This window comes from Talpa occidentalis, unplaced genomic scaffold, assembly GCF_014898055.3.
Source record: "Talpa occidentalis isolate TD23 unplaced genomic scaffold, MPIMG_talOcc4v2.1 talOcc4.13, whole genome shotgun sequence".
Classification (NCBI taxonomy): domain Eukaryota; kingdom Metazoa; phylum Chordata; class Mammalia; order Eulipotyphla; family Talpidae; genus Talpa; species Talpa occidentalis.
The window spans coordinates 89,397,800-89,417,421 of NW_023601322.1; the positions used below are offsets into that span (position 1 = coordinate 89,397,800).

General features: G+C 45.8%; 1 protein-coding gene and 1 long non-coding RNA gene across 7 annotated transcripts in view; one reads left to right on the forward strand and one right to left on the reverse strand.

Moving 5' to 3' along the window:
* The window catches only part of PRDM5 (PR/SET domain 5), a 158,354-nt gene that overhangs the window by 100,569 nt on the left and 38,163 nt on the right, over nucleotides 1-19,622 (forward strand). For all 6 annotated transcript variants that reach the window (XM_054694518.1, XM_037509506.2, XM_037509503.2 and 3 more), the window contains one exon: nucleotides 10,004-10,089. In XM_054694518.1, coding sequence (XP_054550493.1) covers nucleotides 10,004-10,089 — 86 coding nt within the window. The remainder of the gene's footprint in view (nucleotides 1-10,003; nucleotides 10,090-19,622) is intronic.
* The window catches only part of LOC119242756 (uncharacterized), a 78,430-nt gene continuing 76,553 nt past the window's right edge, over nucleotides 17,746-19,622 (reverse strand). Inside the window, exon 4 of the long non-coding RNA XR_008551517.1 lies at nucleotides 17,746-17,973. This is a non-coding gene — a long non-coding RNA (uncharacterized LOC119242756). The remainder of the gene's footprint in view (nucleotides 17,974-19,622) is intronic.

Consider the following 19,622-nt stretch of genomic DNA (forward strand, 5'->3'; position numbering starts at 1 on the left):
CCTCGCTGGCACTATTCACAGGAAACCCCCTCATGTGCCGGCACCTGAGTGTCATGGCTTTATTGCTCCACGACCACTGTTGGCCAAGCATGCCTGTAAATCCCGCCTTAAATAAATCGCAGGCAGAAATTCCTAAACACGGACAACTGCTGGGTGAAAGGATTAACGATCTTCCCTACCAATGTCTGCTTCCCTAACAACAAAACCAAACCCACACCTTACTTTAAATTTTCTCTTAATGTAGCGGTGTAGAAATCCACACGGGAGTTTGTCTTTCTTGGCCAGAACTTTGAAGATTTTGCCAGTGTCTGGATTGTTGGGAAGTTTGTCCTGCTTATGAAACACCCCCCCCTCACCGCGCTGCTGGCAGCAGGCACATCAGGACCTCGAGGGTCCTGTTCCTCACACTGGGCTCCTGTCCTGCTGTTTATATATCTGGGTACTGGGGTGCAGGAACCCCTGCATGGAACCTTCCACTTTCTCTCGTAAGCTAATTGCATTAGGTTATTATTCACTAACTCGTGTCCTTTTTAGTTTTGCAATTGTTTGCTTTAACCAAATGCAGTTTTCATTTTGCCCTCAATCCATGAACAGGGCTGGCTCTTTATCATCTCAGAGGAAATCAGTGAGCTCACAGCTGCCCTTTCTTTCTTCTTCCCAGTGAATCTCCCCTCATCTGGGGGCCTCCCTGGTGGCCTCAGGGTTAAGTCTCAGGGCTATCACCACTATGGCCTGAGTTCAATCCCTGGCCAGGGAGCAACGCACATGGCACAGCAGACCTCTTCTGTCTTGTCTGCTGCTCCCCTCAGCAGTGTATTTCAGTCAATCTGCCTGTTCTGCTTCCCATTCTGTCTCTGTTGAATCCTCCCACCCCCTGTGCTGCTGGCCTGAACCCTAGTTCTTCTGTGCAAAAATTTAAAAGAATCTCATCTAATTTGGGCTCTTGCCCTCTCTTTAAAACACGGTGGGGAGAACATAACTCTGAGATTCTTACGGGAAAAGAGGCATCTTTTACTTGTTTGTCTCAGAATCTTGCTTTAAAAAAAAAAATACTGGATTTCTGTTCATTCGGGAGTAGGAGTATTTTGAGAGAAAAGGCTCATTCATTCAGTCCACCTTCCAATCTGTACATTTTATTGCCCACTTCCTTACAGTAGCACACCCTTTACACTTTCTAAGTAGAGATTCTGTGTAACTATTCAAGAAGCAGATGTCAAATTCAGACTCTTGTTGTCTTTCTTTCAAAGATGGCGTCCTTGGGATTGACTTTACATCAGGAGAGACTCTTTGGGGTTTGATTAATGGGAGCATTCTGAGAGTGACTGTGTGGGGTTCAGCGGGACCAGCAGGCTTTCATTGGCACTTTCTGCTACAGAAAAAAGAAGTTATTTCCATTCATAGAAAAGTGCCAAAAATGAACTTGAGCTCCTCCCACTTGTCTGGATAGCATTTCCCTTCTCTCTGTGGTGTACTTGTAATTTATTAGACGTCCAGGGGATTGAAAGGGAGGGATTGGAAAGTTGATTGGGTGCTGCTTGCACCATTATTTTTATTGGTGTAATTTTCATTTAGAGTAAGTTATTTTGATACTTGGTAACCATTTTCTCAGCCCACCAAAACAAGTAAGCCAGAACAATGATCATTCTGGGAAACAAATACAAACTTTTTCTAAAGAATTCCCACATATGACATGTATTTCAGAGTTCAATTAGGTGGAGGCATCTTAGCATATTTCTCACAAAACATACACTTTTGAGTTTTGAAAGTTGCCCCTTTGTTAGAAAATGAAAACTGATAATTTGGGCTTAGAAATCTTTAAACATTTAATTACTTAAATATTATTTACTTTGGACTCACTGAAAATAAGTTTGATTATTCTTACATTTTCTGTGTTTGCAGATTTTTATTGGATGATCATTCTCTGAAATGTACACAGCTTTCAAAAATATACTCACAAAATAAAATACTCATGAAGTAATAGTTAAAATTATTAAAATACCCCCTAAAGGTATTTTACTTATTTGAATCAAACTGCTCTTCACCAGATGCTTTAAATACTAAACTTTCTTGATGTTTTAAGAACTTTTCAAAGCACAACTATATAGGCCAAAAAAAAAAAAAAAAAAAAAAACCAACCAAAACCCTAGTAAAATAGGCAGAGCATAAAATTTCTCATTTTAAATATATTTTAAACTTCACGATGGAGCACAGCCATTATTCCTGAATCTTTTGCACTCAGTGTGTTGAATTGCAGGAAATGAAATTTCATCTTTGAGCCTCCTGACAGAGTGGTCGAGTTCATTTCTTTAGTTAAGTCTACTAAGAATATCAGCATGTCCGGTTTTAGAATACGAAGGCTTGCAAGATTTCTCTTAATGTCCTGTTGTGCCAGCATAGATCTGTAGAAGGATTTGTGTCAACATGTTGGACACTCAGTTGATTCCATGATGGGAGATGGGTATTCAGAGATTGAGAGGCTTTAGGGTCTATTTATGATGAAAATGCATGCTCACTGGAGTGCCTATCACAACATTTAAGATGCTGCTTTAATATTATTAATACTATGTTCAACCTTTGGTGAGGGCTAGAGTTCCTCTGCTATCTTTAAAATTATATTGCATAAAATAATGGTAACATCAGTAAATCAAATGGCATATATTTAACTGGAATCAGATTTGTTCCTGTTTTTTTTTTCCCCCCAAGGCATACTTCTTAGTAGATCGTTGTTGTCATAATTCATTTTCCCTGTCAAAGTCTCAGGTAGTGTCTTTCCAGTCCAGGCAAGGCTCTGCTTAGGTGTTCTCTGTCCCTTTTCAGTGTTACTAGCTGCCTTTGAAAGGCTGTCCCCAATGTGCTGGAGTTCTTTTCTGAAACATTCCCTTAATCCCAACGCTGGGCACATTTCAGTGCTTTGAAACTATTTCTATCTCAGATGTGAGAATTTGGAGATACTTATTTTAAGCTCAGTAACCAAAGAAACCTAAACTTTTTAATTAAAAAAAAATCATGTAATGTTTTATTGTGCTAATATTGGTTTACAGCACTGTGTATGATTTGGGGTATAGGCTCGCATCTCCTCAGATGTGTGTTACCACATCCCCTCCTAGCAAAGCCCCTGTAATCCCCCACCATAGTCCATTGGGGCCCCTCACCCCTTGCTTCTCACCCTCCACCTTCCCTCTCTGGGAGCCTTGGTTTTGCACTCAAATTTCAAGTCTTTTGTTTGTTTGGCTTAGTTTTGTCTGTTCTTTGTTTTGTTTCTTTATATTCCAGACATGAGTGAAATCATCTGCTCCTTGTCTTTCTCCTTCTAACTTATTTCACTTAGCGCAAGCCCCTCCAGCATTATCACAAATGGCAAGAGCTCACCTTTTTTATAGCTGAGTAATATTCCATCATCTAGCCTGCTTATCACTCACCCACTCATCATTCCTTGGGCCCTTTGGTGGTTGCCATAATGTGGCTGTTGTAAATAGTGCTCCAGTGAGCGTAGCAGTGCAGACATCCCATCAAATTAGTGACTCTGCATTCTTTGGCCAGAACCCTAGGAGTGGGATTCGTAGATCATACGGCTCATCTATTATTAATATTTGAGAAACCTCCACACAGCTTTCCACAGGGGCCAGAGCAGTCTGCATTCCTGCCAGTGGTGTAAGAGGGTTCCCTTTTCTCCACAACCTCACATAGCTCTTTGTTTCTGGTCTTTTTGATAAAGGTCATTCTCAACTGGAGTTGGTGGGGGGGATCTCATTGTGGTTTTGATTTGCATTTCCCAGATGATCAGTGATGATGAGCATTTTTTTTAAAGGTTTATTTATTTATTTATACAAGCACTGGGTACAGTCAGAAGCGCGGGAGGGTGAGAGAATTCACCAGAGCCAGAGTGGGGAGCAAAGCAGGCAGAAGGACTGAAGTACACTGCTGAGGGGAGCAGCAGGCGTGGCAGGAGAGGTCTGCGTGCCATGTGGGACCCTCACCTGGCGGCTGGGGATCGAACCGGTGCTGCAGAGGCTGTGGGCAGCTTCGCAACCCAGCGCTCAACCGCTGTGCCACCGGGGAGGCCCGATGACGAGCATTTTTTATGTGCTGTTGGCCCTCTGAGTCTTCCTTGGAGAAGTACCTGTTGCGGTCTTCTGCCCAGGTTTTGATCGGGTTATGTGTTTTCTTCCCACTAAATTTAATAGATTCTTTGTAGAGGTTAGATATTAGCCTCTTGCTGGTTGCATGATGCATAAATATTTTCTCCCATTCGGTAAGGTGTCTTTTCATTTTAATGATAATTCCTTTCACTGTACAAAAACATTTTCGATTGTTTAGACCCCTTTTTTTTTTTTTTTTTTTTTTTTGCTTCTGTTCCCCTTGTTGCTGAAGGCTTGATTCAAAGACTGGAGAGTTACACAACTTGCTGGAATAGTGTTAAACTGGCATCCAGAAGCTGCCTTTCAATTCTTTTACCTTAGGATCTTAGCTGTCCTTCTCCTGCCTGTGTCACGCAGATGTCTTTCTTAAACATATTTCTTGTTTCATATTCATAGAATGTATCAGTACCTGCAGATGTTTTTCTTTGGTGTTTTCTCGTCCTTCTCAGCACACCGAGTAAAACTGAAGAGACAGTGATTTTGTTGTTCGGTAAACACCATAGCTAGAAGATACCTTGAAAATAAGCTAAAAATCAACACTTACAGTTGTTACCATGTTTCTGTTTGTTCCTTCTGTGTTTGAGGAAAACATAAGTGGATTTAACGTTATTCCATGTCAGAATATAATTACAGAGAGGAGTAGATGCAGAGAGCTCATCTGTCTTCCTTAGTTAAAACAGAAATAGTTTGTTCCTCTGTACCCTTCATTATTATTTATGCTGCTCTGCTCGTGAACTCTGACTATTGGTGGCTAAATCTCACTGTGTAGTGTGTGATAGTGGCCAACATTGCGTTTCCTTTGTAAAGGTCAAAGGTGATTACTTGCGTGCGTCCCGAAGGCCCAGCTTCACCTCCTGTCAGCACTGGCGTTCACTTGGGGCCGTCTTTGACAAATAACACACATTCCCCACCTGCCCCCTAACTTTTCCTGATGAACTTTGATTACTGAAAGAGCAGCCAAAGCTACCACTCAGAAAGGTCTGGTCAATGTTAGCTGTGGTCCCAAGAAGCACAGTGTTTGTCAATAACTTTAGGAAGTCTAATTTATACAAAACACTAGTCATACGATTAATTTATGTGATAGCATAAAAGTGAAGGGTTAAGAGCTAAAATTCTGATTCCACCATTAATAGCTGTGTGATCTAAGCAGAGTCCTCGTCTTCCTGTGCCTTACTTTCCTCTTTTGTAAACTATAGATAGCTACACCTCCACCGTAACATTGCAATAATTAAAATTGCTAATGTATGGGGCCTCCCCAGTGGCGCAGCGGTTGAGCGCTGGGCTGCGAAGCTCCCCGCAGCCTCTGCAGCGCCGGCTGCCAGGCGAGGGTCCCACATGGCGCGCAGGCCTCTCCTGTTCCCCTCAGCAGTGTCCTCCATCTGTCTGGCTGTTCTCTTCCCCGCTCTGGCTCTGGTGAATTCTCTCACCCTCCCGCACTTCTGACTGTACCAGTGCTTGTATAAATAAATAAATAAAATCTTTAAGAAAAAATAAAATAAAATCGCTAATGTATGTGGGCTCTGGATGTTTTAAGTTTGGTTACTTCTAATTTCTTTTAATCAACTTTTTACAGCTGAAATCAGACACATTTTCATGGAATCAGAATTTGCACACTGTGGCTAGCCTAAGCAAAATGAAGACAGTGTCTAAACCGAGCAGATAGCAAAGAGTGGTAGTTACCATTATGTATCATCTGGTTGATCAGAACCTGTGCTCACACAGCAGTGCTGAAATGAGAAAGATCTGTGTTCTTAGAGTTGACCCAGGTTAGTTCTTATTCACAGCAGAATAATTTCCTGTGCAAGTAAGTCTTTCAGGCACCCTAACTTGAAATGACGAACAGAAGTATCATCTGCTTAGTATGGAAAAAATAATAGCTTCTCTTTACTGTGCAAACAAAGCAAATAACGTCAGTGGTTGTCAGCAGGTTGACTTGCACAGGCAACCTTCAGCTTGTGTGGGACAGCAGGTGGCTGTGCCCTCAGAGTCTCTGGAAGGCAGCGTTGCCCTAAGCATGCTCCCACTCAAAGGGGAGCGGCTAATTGTAGAATCTAGTCTGACTTATAAACCACGGACTATCATTTTCAAATAAATTCTGCTTTTCAAAGCTATTTGCCCAGTGGCATCCGTTGAAAGTGGAGTTATGCTCTGGGAGAGAGAATGGATAAGGGGACTTGAACTTCAGTATCTCCAGTGACTCAAGGTCAGAGTGCAGGCAGGGTACAAGCTTCCCTCCCAGGCCTTGTGGGCAGCCTGCATAGACATCATTGATGATGACAATGGCCATTGTACAATCATGTCACTTTTAGGGCCATATAAAAAGGCAATGCAGATTGAGTAGTTTAAATGACAAAAGTTTGTTGGTGAACTGTTCTGAAATCTAGAAGTCCAAGGTCAAGGACTTCTAGATTCTAGCAGGACGAGACTCCTAGCAGGGCTGTGTCCCCCACCCCGAAGGTGTTTAGGGCAGGATTTGTTCTGGGCCTCTCATGGCTTCTGGGGGGTTCCTTGCCTGTGGCAACACAGCCCTAGTCTTGACAGAAGCCTTCTCCCCATTCTCCTGATGTGTCTGTTTCTTCACCTGTTTGTCTTTTTTCATTTTTTCCCTACCTTTAGAAGATTGAAATAACAGTGGTTTATAGCATTATATAGGGCTCAGGTGTAGAGAAACATCTGTCAACATCTGTATATATTGTATTATGTTCCCCCTGAAAATCGAGTTTCCATCCTTCATCCATTGATCCCTTATACCCCATTTACCCACCCTCTTCCATCTTCCCTTTGGCTACTTTGTTCTTACAGCTTAGAGTTTGTTTTGGTTTCTTTATATTCCTCATACAAGTGAAAAACAGGCAGCGTTTGTCTTTCCTCTGTTTGACTTGTTTAACTAAGCTTAATACTCTCAAGATTCACCCTTGTTGCAAATAGTAGAATTCCATTTTATTTCTTTTTTTTTTTTTATAGCTGAGTATGAATCCCTTATATATATATACACACCATTATCCATTCATTCCTAGAGTGGCGCTTAGTTCACTCAACCCTTAGTGTTGGGGAATAATGCTATAATGAACTTGGGCATGTGTTTATCTATCCTGCATATGGTTATCCAGTTTTCCCAATACCATTTAGTGAAGAGAATTTTCTAACTCTGTTGTATATTCTTAGCTCCTTTGTCATAAATTTTTATTGTTCTGGTCAGACCCTTGTGAAGGGATTGTTATTAATAATTGTTCTAACATACGCTGCTTAAACTGAGGCTACCTTAGGCCAAGCTGGACATATGGGCACTGTCCCTAAGAGATAAGTAGAATTTATCTCGTATCTTAAAGGTTCCATGAGGTTGAGCAACTTCCCCCAAATTAAAACTGGAAAGAATTTGAGAAGCGTTCAAACCCAGGATGGTCAGATTTTTTTTTTTTTTTTAGAGGCATGTTTTTATTTATTTATTTGTTTGTTTGTTCGTTCGTTTTTGTTTATACATGCACTGGGTACAGTCAGAAGCGCGGGAGGGTGAGAGAATTCACCAGAGCCAGAGCGGGAAGCAGAGCAGGCAGAAGGACCGAAGTACACTGCTGAGGGGAGCAGCGGGCGGCAGGAGGGGTCTGCGCGCCATGTGGGACCCTCCTTCGGTGGCCGGGGAGCAGCCGGGGATCGAACCGGCGCCGCAGAGGTCGCCAGCAGCTTTGCAACCCAGCGCTCAACCGCTGCGCTACTGGGGAGGCCCCAGGATGGTCAGATTCTAAAGCAGGAAGGAAAGCTATGCTTTTAAAAGAAGTTAATCTTCATGTATAAAGGGGAACTCTCTATATTAGGACCTTAGGTACAATAGATTAATTTTTTTATGTTTCTCTAAAATGTCTTTGTATTCTTTAACTGTAGCTCTTTCCTTGCTTATCACTTTTAGTTTTTATGAAATGAATAATATGTATATCATATTAGATTTAATTTCCATGCTAACTACAAGTCGTAGCTGGTTATTTTATTGCTATTTGGAGAGCAAGATCCTACAAAAAGCTGTGTGTTACAAAGGGAATTACTGTGGATATTAGATTATTTTAGACTTGCTAAAAAATTCTGAAGTATATTTTGTAAGTGCAAACCACTTTACTGGCTTTATCATGCTTTATCCATTATCAAGATATGACTTATTGATTGATCTGGCAAAATAAGCTCATTAAGAAGGATCTGTGTTAGCAAACTTCAATATCTGTCACTCAAGTAAAACTTTCTTTGAAAATGTAAAAAGTTAATTTGCTTTTCATAGTTTTTGAATAAGAAAATAAAAATTGCGTAGTTCAAGATTTAGATTCAACAGATCTGGAATTAACATCAACACATCAGTGTAGGTTTACGACTATATTTTCATATTGTTGCAATAAAGCCCATATTCTTTGTGGGAAGCACCCCTTCCTCAGGCCTCACTGTGACGATGGACAAATTCCAGGGCAGTTGACGTGGTGCAGAGCTCAATTATTTCTCACAGAAGAAGCTGACGAGTCTGCGAGGTCATTCTAGAGTCCTTTTTCTAGTGGGTGTTGTCATTGTTATTTTTAGGGTATTATTTTTTCCATTTGGGGTGTTTCATCATTTTATTTTTTAAAATATTTATGCATACAAGAGTTGGGAGTAGGCCAGAGGTGCGGGCGGTGGGGAGTGAGAGGATTCACCAGAGACAGAGCGGGGAACAGAACAGGCAGACTGACGAAATACACTACTGAGGGGAGCAGCGGGCAAGACAGGAGAGGTCTGCTGTGTCTTGTGGGTAGCTGCCTGCCTGGGGATCGAACTCTGCTGCAGTGGCTGCCGATAGCTTCATAGTGCTGAAACTTAACCCCTTGCGCCACTAGGGAGGTCCCAGTTTCATAATTTTCCAGTGCCCAGGCCAGTGGGAGGGTGCCTGGGGCTCCTCCAGGAGCGGAGTTTGGGGGGATGCGGTGGTATTGGGGCTGTGCTCGGGATGCTGCTGATGACAGGCCTCCAGCAGCACAGAGCAAGGCTGCAGGGGAGCAGGGGCATCAGAACCCAAGAACGTGCCCTCGTGTCTGCAGCAGGGACGGGGGAGGCCGGGGCGGCCATGGAGCCAGGTGACTGAGCCCCTTTGTTGACCTGAGAAGGGGCTCTGGGGATAATATGAGCGGTTCTGCACCGGATCAGATGAAAATCAAACTGACATGAGAGGGTGGAGGAAGGGCATGCACGCCTGTGTCTGAGGAAAACACAAGTTTTATTTTGCTGAAGGCAAACACTTTATTGCTTCGACCTCTGGTTGCAGCAGGGTCTAACCTCCTTCCTGACAGGTACATCGTTAAGTGGAGGAATAAATAAATGAGTGATCTTGAGTCACTGCCCATTTTTGACCTGAGGCTACCTCCGAGTCCGCCTGAAGATCACATTTTGTCACTTCACAGCGGAATTAAAAAAAAAAGGGGGGAGGGGGGGCGGGGAGGTGTGTGTACGTTTCTTGTCCTCTTGTTGTGATGATTATTTAGTTTAACAATTTGTGGTTATTTAACACACACCCGTTTCATGAATTCGAGAAATTCATCGCCTTGAGATACAATATTTTGTATCGATGAATAATTGTATCAGTACCCTCATAAAGGTCTGTACAGTGGCAGAATAAGCTGATTAATAGGAAATCTTTGTAATGAATCTATGAAGATCAGAGATTAACTTGGGCCCCCGTGTTACAAGGACAGCAGAGCGAGCCGGCTGCTGGCTAGTGCTGACCTGCCGAGCCGACCACCAGCCGGGCCCAGAGCCGCTCCTGGCCAGGCCGGGGCCCGCTGCGGGGTCTAGGGTGGGGTCGGGCAGGGTGTTCATCTCTATTTTGATGTTTTTCTGACCCAGCCGCTTCCTTGCAGGTGAGCGGCCTTATCAGTGTCCTTACTGTGAAAAAGGATTCAGCAAAAATGATGGCTTGAAGATGCATATTCGCACGCACACCAGGGTAAGAACTTGTGCTGTCTTGTTAAGATTGACTGTATAAGCCATGCTTGCTTTTTTTTTTAAGGTATTTGACTTCACATGTCCCTGAAATTCTATACTTACAATGAATCACTGGGGATACGCTTAAAAAACAGACAAAATAATGAAAGAAACAAAAATCCAGACCCGAAAAGGGGCTCATTCTAGGAATTGTGAATCGGTTTTCAGGAGTTGTAGGGGTTACCAGTCACAAATTGCCAAAAAGGTGGTTAATGTTTTAATGCTAATAAAATACCGAGGGGCCGTCTTGCAGAGGACTCCCCAGGAGCAGGAGCCTTCTTGGATGGAGGTGAGTGTCTCCGCATGGGAGCTGGTATGTTTGTAAGAAAGACATTGACAGTTGTCAGTTCCTGGGGAGGTGGTGAGCCTGCAGGCGCGGCCTGGGGCAGACCGGCATTCATTCTGATGTGCCCTCTGTCCAGCTGTCGGCCTCTCCCTGGACGGCTGTCACTCTGGTCTGTTTCTTATCCATCCAGATACAGCTGTTAGCTCCCTGTTCAGTTTTGGGCCCAGTTAAATCCTTCCTGTGAACTTGCAACTTGGAAAGCTGATGTTGTCAGTAGCTCCTGTTGATTTTGCTCTTCAAATCTTTTTTACGTCGGCATTGCCTTTCACATGCTTGCTTTTTCCTTCAGGCTTCTAGAGGTGCTTAAGGTCTTTATCGAAATAATAGATTTTTTATAAATTTTAAGAGACTTGCCCAAGGTCCTGCAGAGTGATTCTAATTTGGATCACTCCTGGATTTCACTTTTTACCTTTGCTCTGAAATAAAAACTTAAGAGAAAAAACCTAGTAGTAATATCCTGTCCAGTATAATCACCTTCTAGCTTTCTGCCCTATCCTGTGAGGCATGAAAGATACTTCTGAGGTCTGTTAAGAAAATACTTTACTTTAGTGGTGACGGAGACAGGCCATTCTGTAGCTGACGTCTCACTTGAGCATGTTTACTGTAGATGAAAAGTAGAAATTTGAGATTGGGGGATAAAATTGCTTAGTAAACAATATACAGGAGTAGGCAAGCATTATTGTTCTTGATAATGACTTACATGTATATGTTCCAAATACTTATTTTGCACTGAGCATCAGTATAAGTTTTAGTCTGGCTTAGGAGGTAGATTACTTTACATGTGTGCAGGGGACAGGCTGTGTCACTGTGTTGTAAAGATGTCAGCATACAGGCAAAGGGGCTGTGCTTCCTCTTAGGGAAGCCAGGGGTGCTTACTCCAGCCTGGGCATCCTGGGTGCATGCAGTCCTGTCTCCTGTGACTGCTGGGGAGGGACATGGAGGTACCCCAGGAGGAGCTGTCAAAATTACCTCGGGGAAAAATACCTGATGGGTTTCTGTCAAGAAAGTGCCCTCTGCCTGTGTCCACTCCTCTGCCTGTTCTGGTGACCTCAGCTCACGAAATAGCTCATGACCCTTTGTTCAAATCTGATGTAGATTGATCCAGGGTTTCCTCATTGTGGGTCCGGGTATGTACCTTGGGTGTTTCCACAGCCATTGATTCTTGGCTGTCTAAGTTTGTCGGGGTGACTTCTCCCACTTAATGCCTCTCTTTCCCCTGGCAGGTGGTAGAAGGAGGAAGTCATATATTCCCCATGGGGCTGGCACCTGCTTTCAGAGGGGCTCTGTCCCCAGGGTATGGGGAGCTGGGGGTGCCCATGCAGGGCCTGGCGATCCTTCCTGCTGTGTGTCTGGTCTTAGCCACCTGCCCTCTCCTTCCCACTCATGTGCATTTTTATTTCCATGTGTGATGGAGAAAACATTTCTCGAGAGGGAAGGGACTCTTGTAGGGGAGCTGTCTTGGTTTGGACGACACTGTGGCTGCAGCCCAAGCCTTTATAAGACACCCTAGAGAGGAAATAGGAATTTGCCCTGAGCTTTCAGCTGTGGAGATGTTCCAGGCACTCCTGCCAGGTCCTTTCTCCTGATCGCTGTTGTCTTTTGTCTACAAGGGCTCCCTCACCACTCCAAACTGTGTCTGAGCTAAATAAGTGTCCGTTGCTTAGTTCTTTCTGTGTAATGTTTCAAGCCCACTTGAGCATGTAACTTAGGAACTGCGCATCATCTGGACATGGTGGGCCTTGGGTTTTTATTGTCTTAGACACTTTGAGCCAAAACACTCGCCAACACATCACCATTGTGTAAACATCAGGTTGAAAAGAAACTGTGTTTTTGTAGCTATTTCCCACAGAAGGCTGGGTGAAGTCTTGTTGAAAAATCACTTTTGATTTTCAACATGAAAAGCAACTGAACCAATTAGAAAGTTATTTGGGAAACTGCTTTTTGAACACGGGTGAAAAAAACCCGAGGAGCTGACCCAAGTTTCAGGGTTCAAACATCACAGCTGTCTATTCAGCCTTTGCATGGCAGCCAGATGAGCGCCTCCAAATATTTTAAATGGAATTAAAAGTAACGGCAGGTCTTTTGTTTTGTTTTATATTTTGTTCGTTTTTATTTTTTTCGTGAGACTTCCTACCTCTGGTTCCCACACGGTTCAGCAATTTCGCGGGTTTATCCAATGCCTGAACTTTGCACTTGGTTCTGACCCCAGGCAGAGGGGCGCTGAGTCCCTAAGTCCAGGCTGGGGTGGGTGTCTCGGTTCCTAGGCTTCAGTCTCTGCCGGGTTTATCCAGAGGCTTTGAGGAAAGATGCCAGTGGAACAATGTGAAAAAGCCCCCAAACTCCTGCCACCCGCTGCTCCCCTCAGCAGTGTACTTCGTCAGTCTGCCTGTTCTGTTCCCAGCTCTGGCTCGGGTGAATTCTCTCACCCTCCCGCGCTTCTGACTGTACCTAGTGCTTGTATAGATGAATGAATAAATCTTAAAAAAAACAAAAAAAACAAAAAAAAAAAAAACCTGGCCAGAGCATCTAGCCGGTGAATCACGGAGGTGCCATGTAAGTGTGATGGGGTGAAGGGATAAGAAAAGTGAGTTCATTATGGGGAAGTTGTTGGAGTTGGAGCCAGAAGATAATACTAACTGGAAGAGGGTGCAAGAAGAATTTCCCTCGCTGCAGGAGCATCATATAGGGTCTCTGTCCCTTTGATTGAAAGCAGAAAGGACCTTCGAAGGGTGGAGAATCAGCTTGGACCCCCCGAGCACATTATGAGGCATGCACAGAACACCCAGGACACAGAGGCAGAAGTGGGCCACGTGAGCAGGTGGGGTGGTGAGTTGATTCTAGGTGGCATTTCTGTTCAGCTTTTGAAGAACCTGCAGGAGGGTAGCCTAGGGAGGTATGACTTCGTGGGCCAAGTGAGAACAGATCCTGCAGATCCCGCGGGGGGCTGTTCACTGAGTCAGTCTGAGGATGCATGTTTGAAGCCTGACCGAGGTTAGCCGGGCCAGGACTGAGGCATTGATCCGAATGCTGAAAGCGTGCTCTCTTCCTTGGAGTGAGTTGTTCAGCTCTCTTGGAAAGGTTGCTCTGCAGTCATCCTCGAGGAAGAATGGAAAGAGGCAGGGCTGGTGCAGGGAGACCCAGCCAGGTCTCTGGAGCCCAGTGAGCGAGACTGCGAGCCCACAGGACAGGTGGTCTTGGGGTTTGTAGGTAGGGCACCTCCCGAGTCGTGCTGACAAGGTGTGCACAAGCCATGCAGTTCGGTGAGAAGAGTAAGGAGTCCCGGGTGATGCTGGATCCCTAGAGAGGGCACTATGGGGTCTGCTGATGTCCACGTGGAGGAGGGCGTGTGGCTGGTGGATTGAGAGGAGAGGGAGGGGGTGCCCTCCTCGTATGGGTGAGGTTCTTTGGAGCATGCGGGTTATTTTTGGTTTTACATCTAGATAAGAGGAAGAGATGAAAAAACACTTTTAAAATTTTTTTTAAAGATTTATTTATGCTGGGCCTCCCCGGTGGCGCAGCGGTTGAGCGCTGGGTTGCGAAGCTGCCCGCGGCCTCTGCGGCACCAGTTCGATCCCCGGCTGCTCCCCGGCCACCAGAGGAGGGTCCCACATGGCGCGCAGACCTCTCCTGCCGCCCGCTGCTCCCCTCAGCAGTGTACTTCGTCATTCTGCCTGCTCTGCTCCCCGCTCTGGCTCTGGTGAATTCTCTCACCCTCCCGTGCTTCTGACTGTACCCAGTGCATGTATAAAGAAAACAAGCAAACAAACAAACAAATAAATAAATAAAACATGCCTCTATTTAAAAAAAAAAAAAAGTATATTAAAAAAAAAAAAAAAAAAAAAAAGATTTATTTATGCATACAGGAACTGGGGTACAGGCCAGAGGTCAGGGGGTGGTAAGAGAATTCCCCAGAGACAGATTAGGAAGAATAGGCAGATGGACTGAAATACACTGCTGAGGGGAGCAGCAGGCGAGCCAGGAGAGGTCTGCTGCGCCATGAGGGTATCTCCCTGGCCAGGGATGGAACTCGTGCTGCAGTGGCTGTGGACAGCTTCATATGCTGCGACTTAACCCCTCGTACCACCAGGGAGGCCCAAATAAACACTTTTAATAACATTTTTAAAAACTTACAATTAGATTATACAGGAAACTTTGAAATGTGTTGCCATCTTTTATTTTTCTGCACTTCATCAGCTTTTGTGTTGTGGGAGTAACAGCATATGGCTCATTGCCACTGTTTACAAATACCTTTAATTGGCTTTGGAGTTAATCTTGTATTGTTTCTAGAACCCATGTAGTTTTCAGGAAATTTTATTTGCCTGGCAAATGAATTATGGAAGATGGATGGCTTTAAGATACTATCTTATTTTATTTGTCTCGGAGATTCTACCTTCGTGAAATTGAAAATTCTTATTCTGTTGCAAAAAAAAAAAAAAAAAAAAAAACTGCCTTTCCTTGTAAAAGTAAAGCCAGAGCATTTGAATAAAAGCTTCCTTTTCAGGGACTGACAGCATCATTTTCTGCCTTTCTGTGAAATGTCATTGTGACGGTCACCTACTTGGTTAGGAGTGGCCTGGGCTGCTTCTCTGCTGCTGTGCCCATGAGCCAGCCCTCTTGAAGTCACCAGCAGAGAGAGTTTTCAGTTCCTTGGCTAGGAATACTTTTTTGGCAGAGCAGATGATGTTCCTAAAATTAGGACTGTGGCCCAGGCCTTCTAGAGCAGGATGAGTGGTTCCTGAACTCCCCTGGGCTTTGCGAGTAAGAGATGAAAAATTGGATTCCATCCACTTGATAGATGTATGGGGTGGATGTATTATCCAGTAGGAAAGTAGTCAAAAATCTTTTAAGGAGTTAAAATCTGTTTCACTGTATTTGGGGTTACAGGACTGGAAATACATTCATATGAGGGATTGGACTGGACTCAGGCATCAGAGGTGCCTTTTCTGCAGTTTTTTAAAACGTGATACTTACCATTGCATTCAGTATTTCTATGCCTAACTTGATTTTGGGAGGAAAAATTGCAGAACCATCCTGGAGTCTCCACGGGCTGAGCAACAATGATGCATCCGCCAGTGTGTAGCAGATGTGATGCTCAGGACCTCAGGGGTCATAAGAGACCTGGCAGCACTTGCCTGTGTGTGTCTCTTGGCACTAGTGCCCGTGCTGGGAGGACCCCAGGTCATGTGGAGGAGCCACAGGCACGTGCTGACGCCGCTCTGGCCACTCAGTAATTTTGAGTATGAATCCAGGGAAGCCTTGAGATGAGGATTCAGCTGGGGGTGGCCCCGGGCAGCTGCAAGAGAGGCTGGAAATAGGCTGCTGCAGCAGCTAGTCCCACCCTGGAGCCAGGAAACGTAGGCGTTTGAAGTCATTACGTGTTGGAGCGTTCTGTTTTGTAGTAGCAGGTGGCTAGGACAAGTGCTGATGGTTGCACAGCGCTGAGTAAGTGCAGTTCTGCCATCCTCAGATGGCCCGAGGGGACAAGCACATGTGCAGTCAACAAGCACAAGCACTTGTGACATGCGCATGGTGTGCCAGAATGGTGTGGTCACAGGTCGGTCCTGTCTTGTACCCATCAGGAAGGATGAACATTATTTTAAGTAATAAATCTAACAAGTGTGCAAAGCCATGGAGCTGGGAGTCCTCAGGCTCGGTGTCTGGCAGGCCCTTCCCTGTTGGGATGGTTGTGTGTGCGGTTCACCTGCTTCTCTGCTTTTACCCAGGTGACAGCGAGTAAACAGGTGACTGTCTGCTTGCTGCCCCGAGCTGCTCGTGTGGCACTAACGTCCCCTAGGCCTTTCATGGCATCTAGATCTAAAGGCTTTGCTTGTGGAGGTTTATTTGCCAGAGAGGAATGGAGGGCTGTGGTCTGCCGATGGACATTTCTATTCCTTTACCTTCCCTGACACACCTGACAGGTGAAACTCGAGTGGGCTGTGCACCCCAGACCTCAGGGTGGACTTTGGACTATTCTTCAAGTTCAGAGATTCCCCCACCCTGCTGTTAGCCCCCTGCAGAGAGCACTTAAGAGGAAAATGTATGAGAATGTGTTCCTAGGGGACAGCATTCAAACCCAGCCCATCTCATTTGTAGAAAAGGAGGTAGATTAGGTGCTTTTTGTGCAGTGTAAAATTCAAGACTTCATTTAAAGGCGGTACTTATGGAATCCTCGGTTAACTGATTTCTCTTGCTGTCACCCTGAGGGGAACAGATGAGAAGGTACTTTACTATTCACAATCTGCCCGCTTCGAGGTTGTGATCCTGAGGTCATGGTATCCCTCGAGAGCCCAGCAGTGTGTTAAACCTGCAGAGAGCCAGGGCTGTGGTCATCCTAGGGAGATGTGCTTGACTGCAGGGGACAAGGGGCTGGGGAGAGTCAGGAACTGCCTGAATGTGACAGGTGTGGGGAGCAATTCATTGTAAAGGAGTGCAGAAAAGAGATGGCTCCAGGGTGAGGGAAGGACAGAGCTGGCAGCTCTTTGGAAGCTGGGGAAGGTAGTTAGACTCAATCCCCAGGGCTGTTGAGCGCCAGTGGCCTCAGGTCTGACTTTTCCAGATGCTGCTAAGTTCTTGGTTCCTAATGGATCGTTAGCCGGTACCATCTCTACTCTGATCAGTGGACTTTGTTCTTAGATGTTAGAAATCTGTTTTTTTCCTGCTGCTGCTCTGTGTTCATGGGTCTCGTGTACTCTCCCAACTAGCTGGTGACTTTTTTTCTTCTTTTTAAGATTTATTTATTTATGTATACAAGAACTGGGGTACAGGCCAGAGGTACAGGGGGTGAGAGGATTCACCAGAGCCAGAGCGGGGAACAGAACAGGCAGACTGACTGAAATACACTGCTGAGGGGAGCAGCGGACGAGACAGGAGAGGTCTGCTGTGCCATGTGGGTAGCTCCCTGGCCAGCCAGGGATTGAACTCGTGCTGCAGAGGCTACGGACAGCTTCACAGCGCTGTGCTTAACCCCTTGCATTACCAGGGAGGCCCAGCTGGTGACTTTTGATTATTCTGCCCAGGTCCTTTGGCGCGGAGTAGAGAGGTAACGATCAAGTATTTTCCTTGTCTGCCTTTAGTCTTTCTTTTTCCCCACTGGTTTAGCACAAGGAGTCAAACATCTGTGCCTTGTCTCTGACGGGGGCTCTTCCCCACTCTAAGTGACCCTCTCTTCCCTGCTCCACCAGGTACGGGAACACAAAGACAAACACAGTCATCCTGTCAGTGCCTTTTTATTTTCATCTGTCTTATACCCCTCAGGGCCCACCACCCCAGCTGGGATCAACAGGATGTTTCGACTGAGTTATTGGTGAAGCTTTGAGCTCGTTATCATTGGAGTTTCTGAGCAAAATTCAGGACTTCATTTAAAGGCATTATTTATGAATACTTGGCTAATTGATTTCTCCTGCTGTCATCCCGATCAAGGGGAATAAAAACAGATCCTGTTGTGTTGTGCGTCGCAATTCCTTATGATGACATGTGGCCTTTCTTGATTATCTCATGTGCCTGAAAAATGAAAAACAAAAGCATTTATCTTAGGGAACCTTCGGTGACAGTTTCTATTTAACTTGGCTTAACGACGACTTCAAACGGTCGCTGTGTAGAGAGAGCTCCTGATTAAAGAAACTCTCTGACTGATGTGGTGTGTTTCTCATCGTAACTCCTTAAGATCTGGAAGTGCATGTTGTTCTCAGTGGGCCCACTGGAGGTTGTGGGGTGTCTTCTGTGACAGGGTTGTGTTCAAGGCGGGTTAAGGGAAAGTCCTAGCCCATGGGGGTGCTGGGGAGGAGATGAGCAGAAAGGATGACCAGCACCCCAGAGAAGTGTGTGGGTGCTGTTGGGCCAGAGGAAGCCCTGCCTCGCTGTGAGAGGGGGTGCAGCCCAGGACGCGTGTTGTGTTGTGTAGCCTGGTGACAAACTTCCCAGGGAATGAAGAGAAAATGGCCGAGTAGAAGATCCTCTGGAAGAAAACCCGGGAGGAGCAACCGCCGAGGCTGAAGGAGAACTGGAGAGGGGGTGCAGAGAGGAGCGTGGCTGTTCTCCGGGGGGCCGTGTGCACCGCCATCCTGGGGGAGGCCCGTGATGTCGGTTTACTGTGGGTTCTGGGAAGTCCCAGGGAAGGTATTTCTTGTGTGGGGAATGCAGCCTGGCGCCTGCCCGGGTAGTTGGAGCCGAGCGGGGCCGTGGCTGTGTGGGAGACATGCGTGGGTGTGGCTGCGCGCGTGACTGTCGGCGCGGGAGTGTGTAGTGTGACTATGCGCGCTGTGTGTCACGGGGCTCGTGTTCTAGACAAGATTGCAGCCTGGTCTGACCCGCCCTCAGTACAGCCCCACAGTGGTGCCTTTGGGGTGTCTCCGTCTCTGTCCCGAGGGCACAACGGGGCACCCCCTGTGCTCCCCTCTGAGCACGCACATTCCGGCTTGCACCTCTGGCTAGGGTGCTTCCAAGATCACCGGTGCTTTCCTGTGTCTGCTTGAGCATTTCTTGCAGATATGAATAATTCTTGTTTTCTGGTCTCTTTCATCCTCGCGCTCTCTCCGAGGAGATCTCGGGTTTCCTTAAGGTTCCTGCTCAGGCATCACTTTCTCCCCTGCCTTCTCTGCTGGGGGGTGTGTCACTGCGCCAACAGTTACATTCAATTAGCTAAGCTTTTTTTTTTTCTATCAAATTTCTTTTTCTTTTAGAGCTTAGTTCATTCATGCATTTAGTCACGCAGCAATGCAACTTCCTCATTTTATCCTCATCCTTATTCTACATCCTCCTGTAAAAATGCAACTTTCTAAGTAGATCTTCATTCATCTCAAAAGGTACACATTTCTCAGACCTGTGCTGGGTCCCCGGGAGCTTTCTGCACACCCCGAAGGGATTTAGTTAGAACCACTGGCACAGAGAGAGACCTTCATGCCATGGGCCCCCGGGGCTGTGGAGACCTGCTACTCCTGGTGCCCGAGGGAGGCCAGGTAGAGCCCCCGAGGAAGCCTGAATTGGGTCAGAAAGCGCTATGACGGGTTTTCTAGGAAAAGAGCAAAGGTGGGGGTGGGCTGTGCCAAATCAGCCGGCGCTTGTGCAGAAGACATGAAGTTGTGCTTTGTGAGTTGATGAGAAACCCAGTCATTGAGCCCCAGGGTGTGCCTGGGGACCTGAGTCTAATGTGG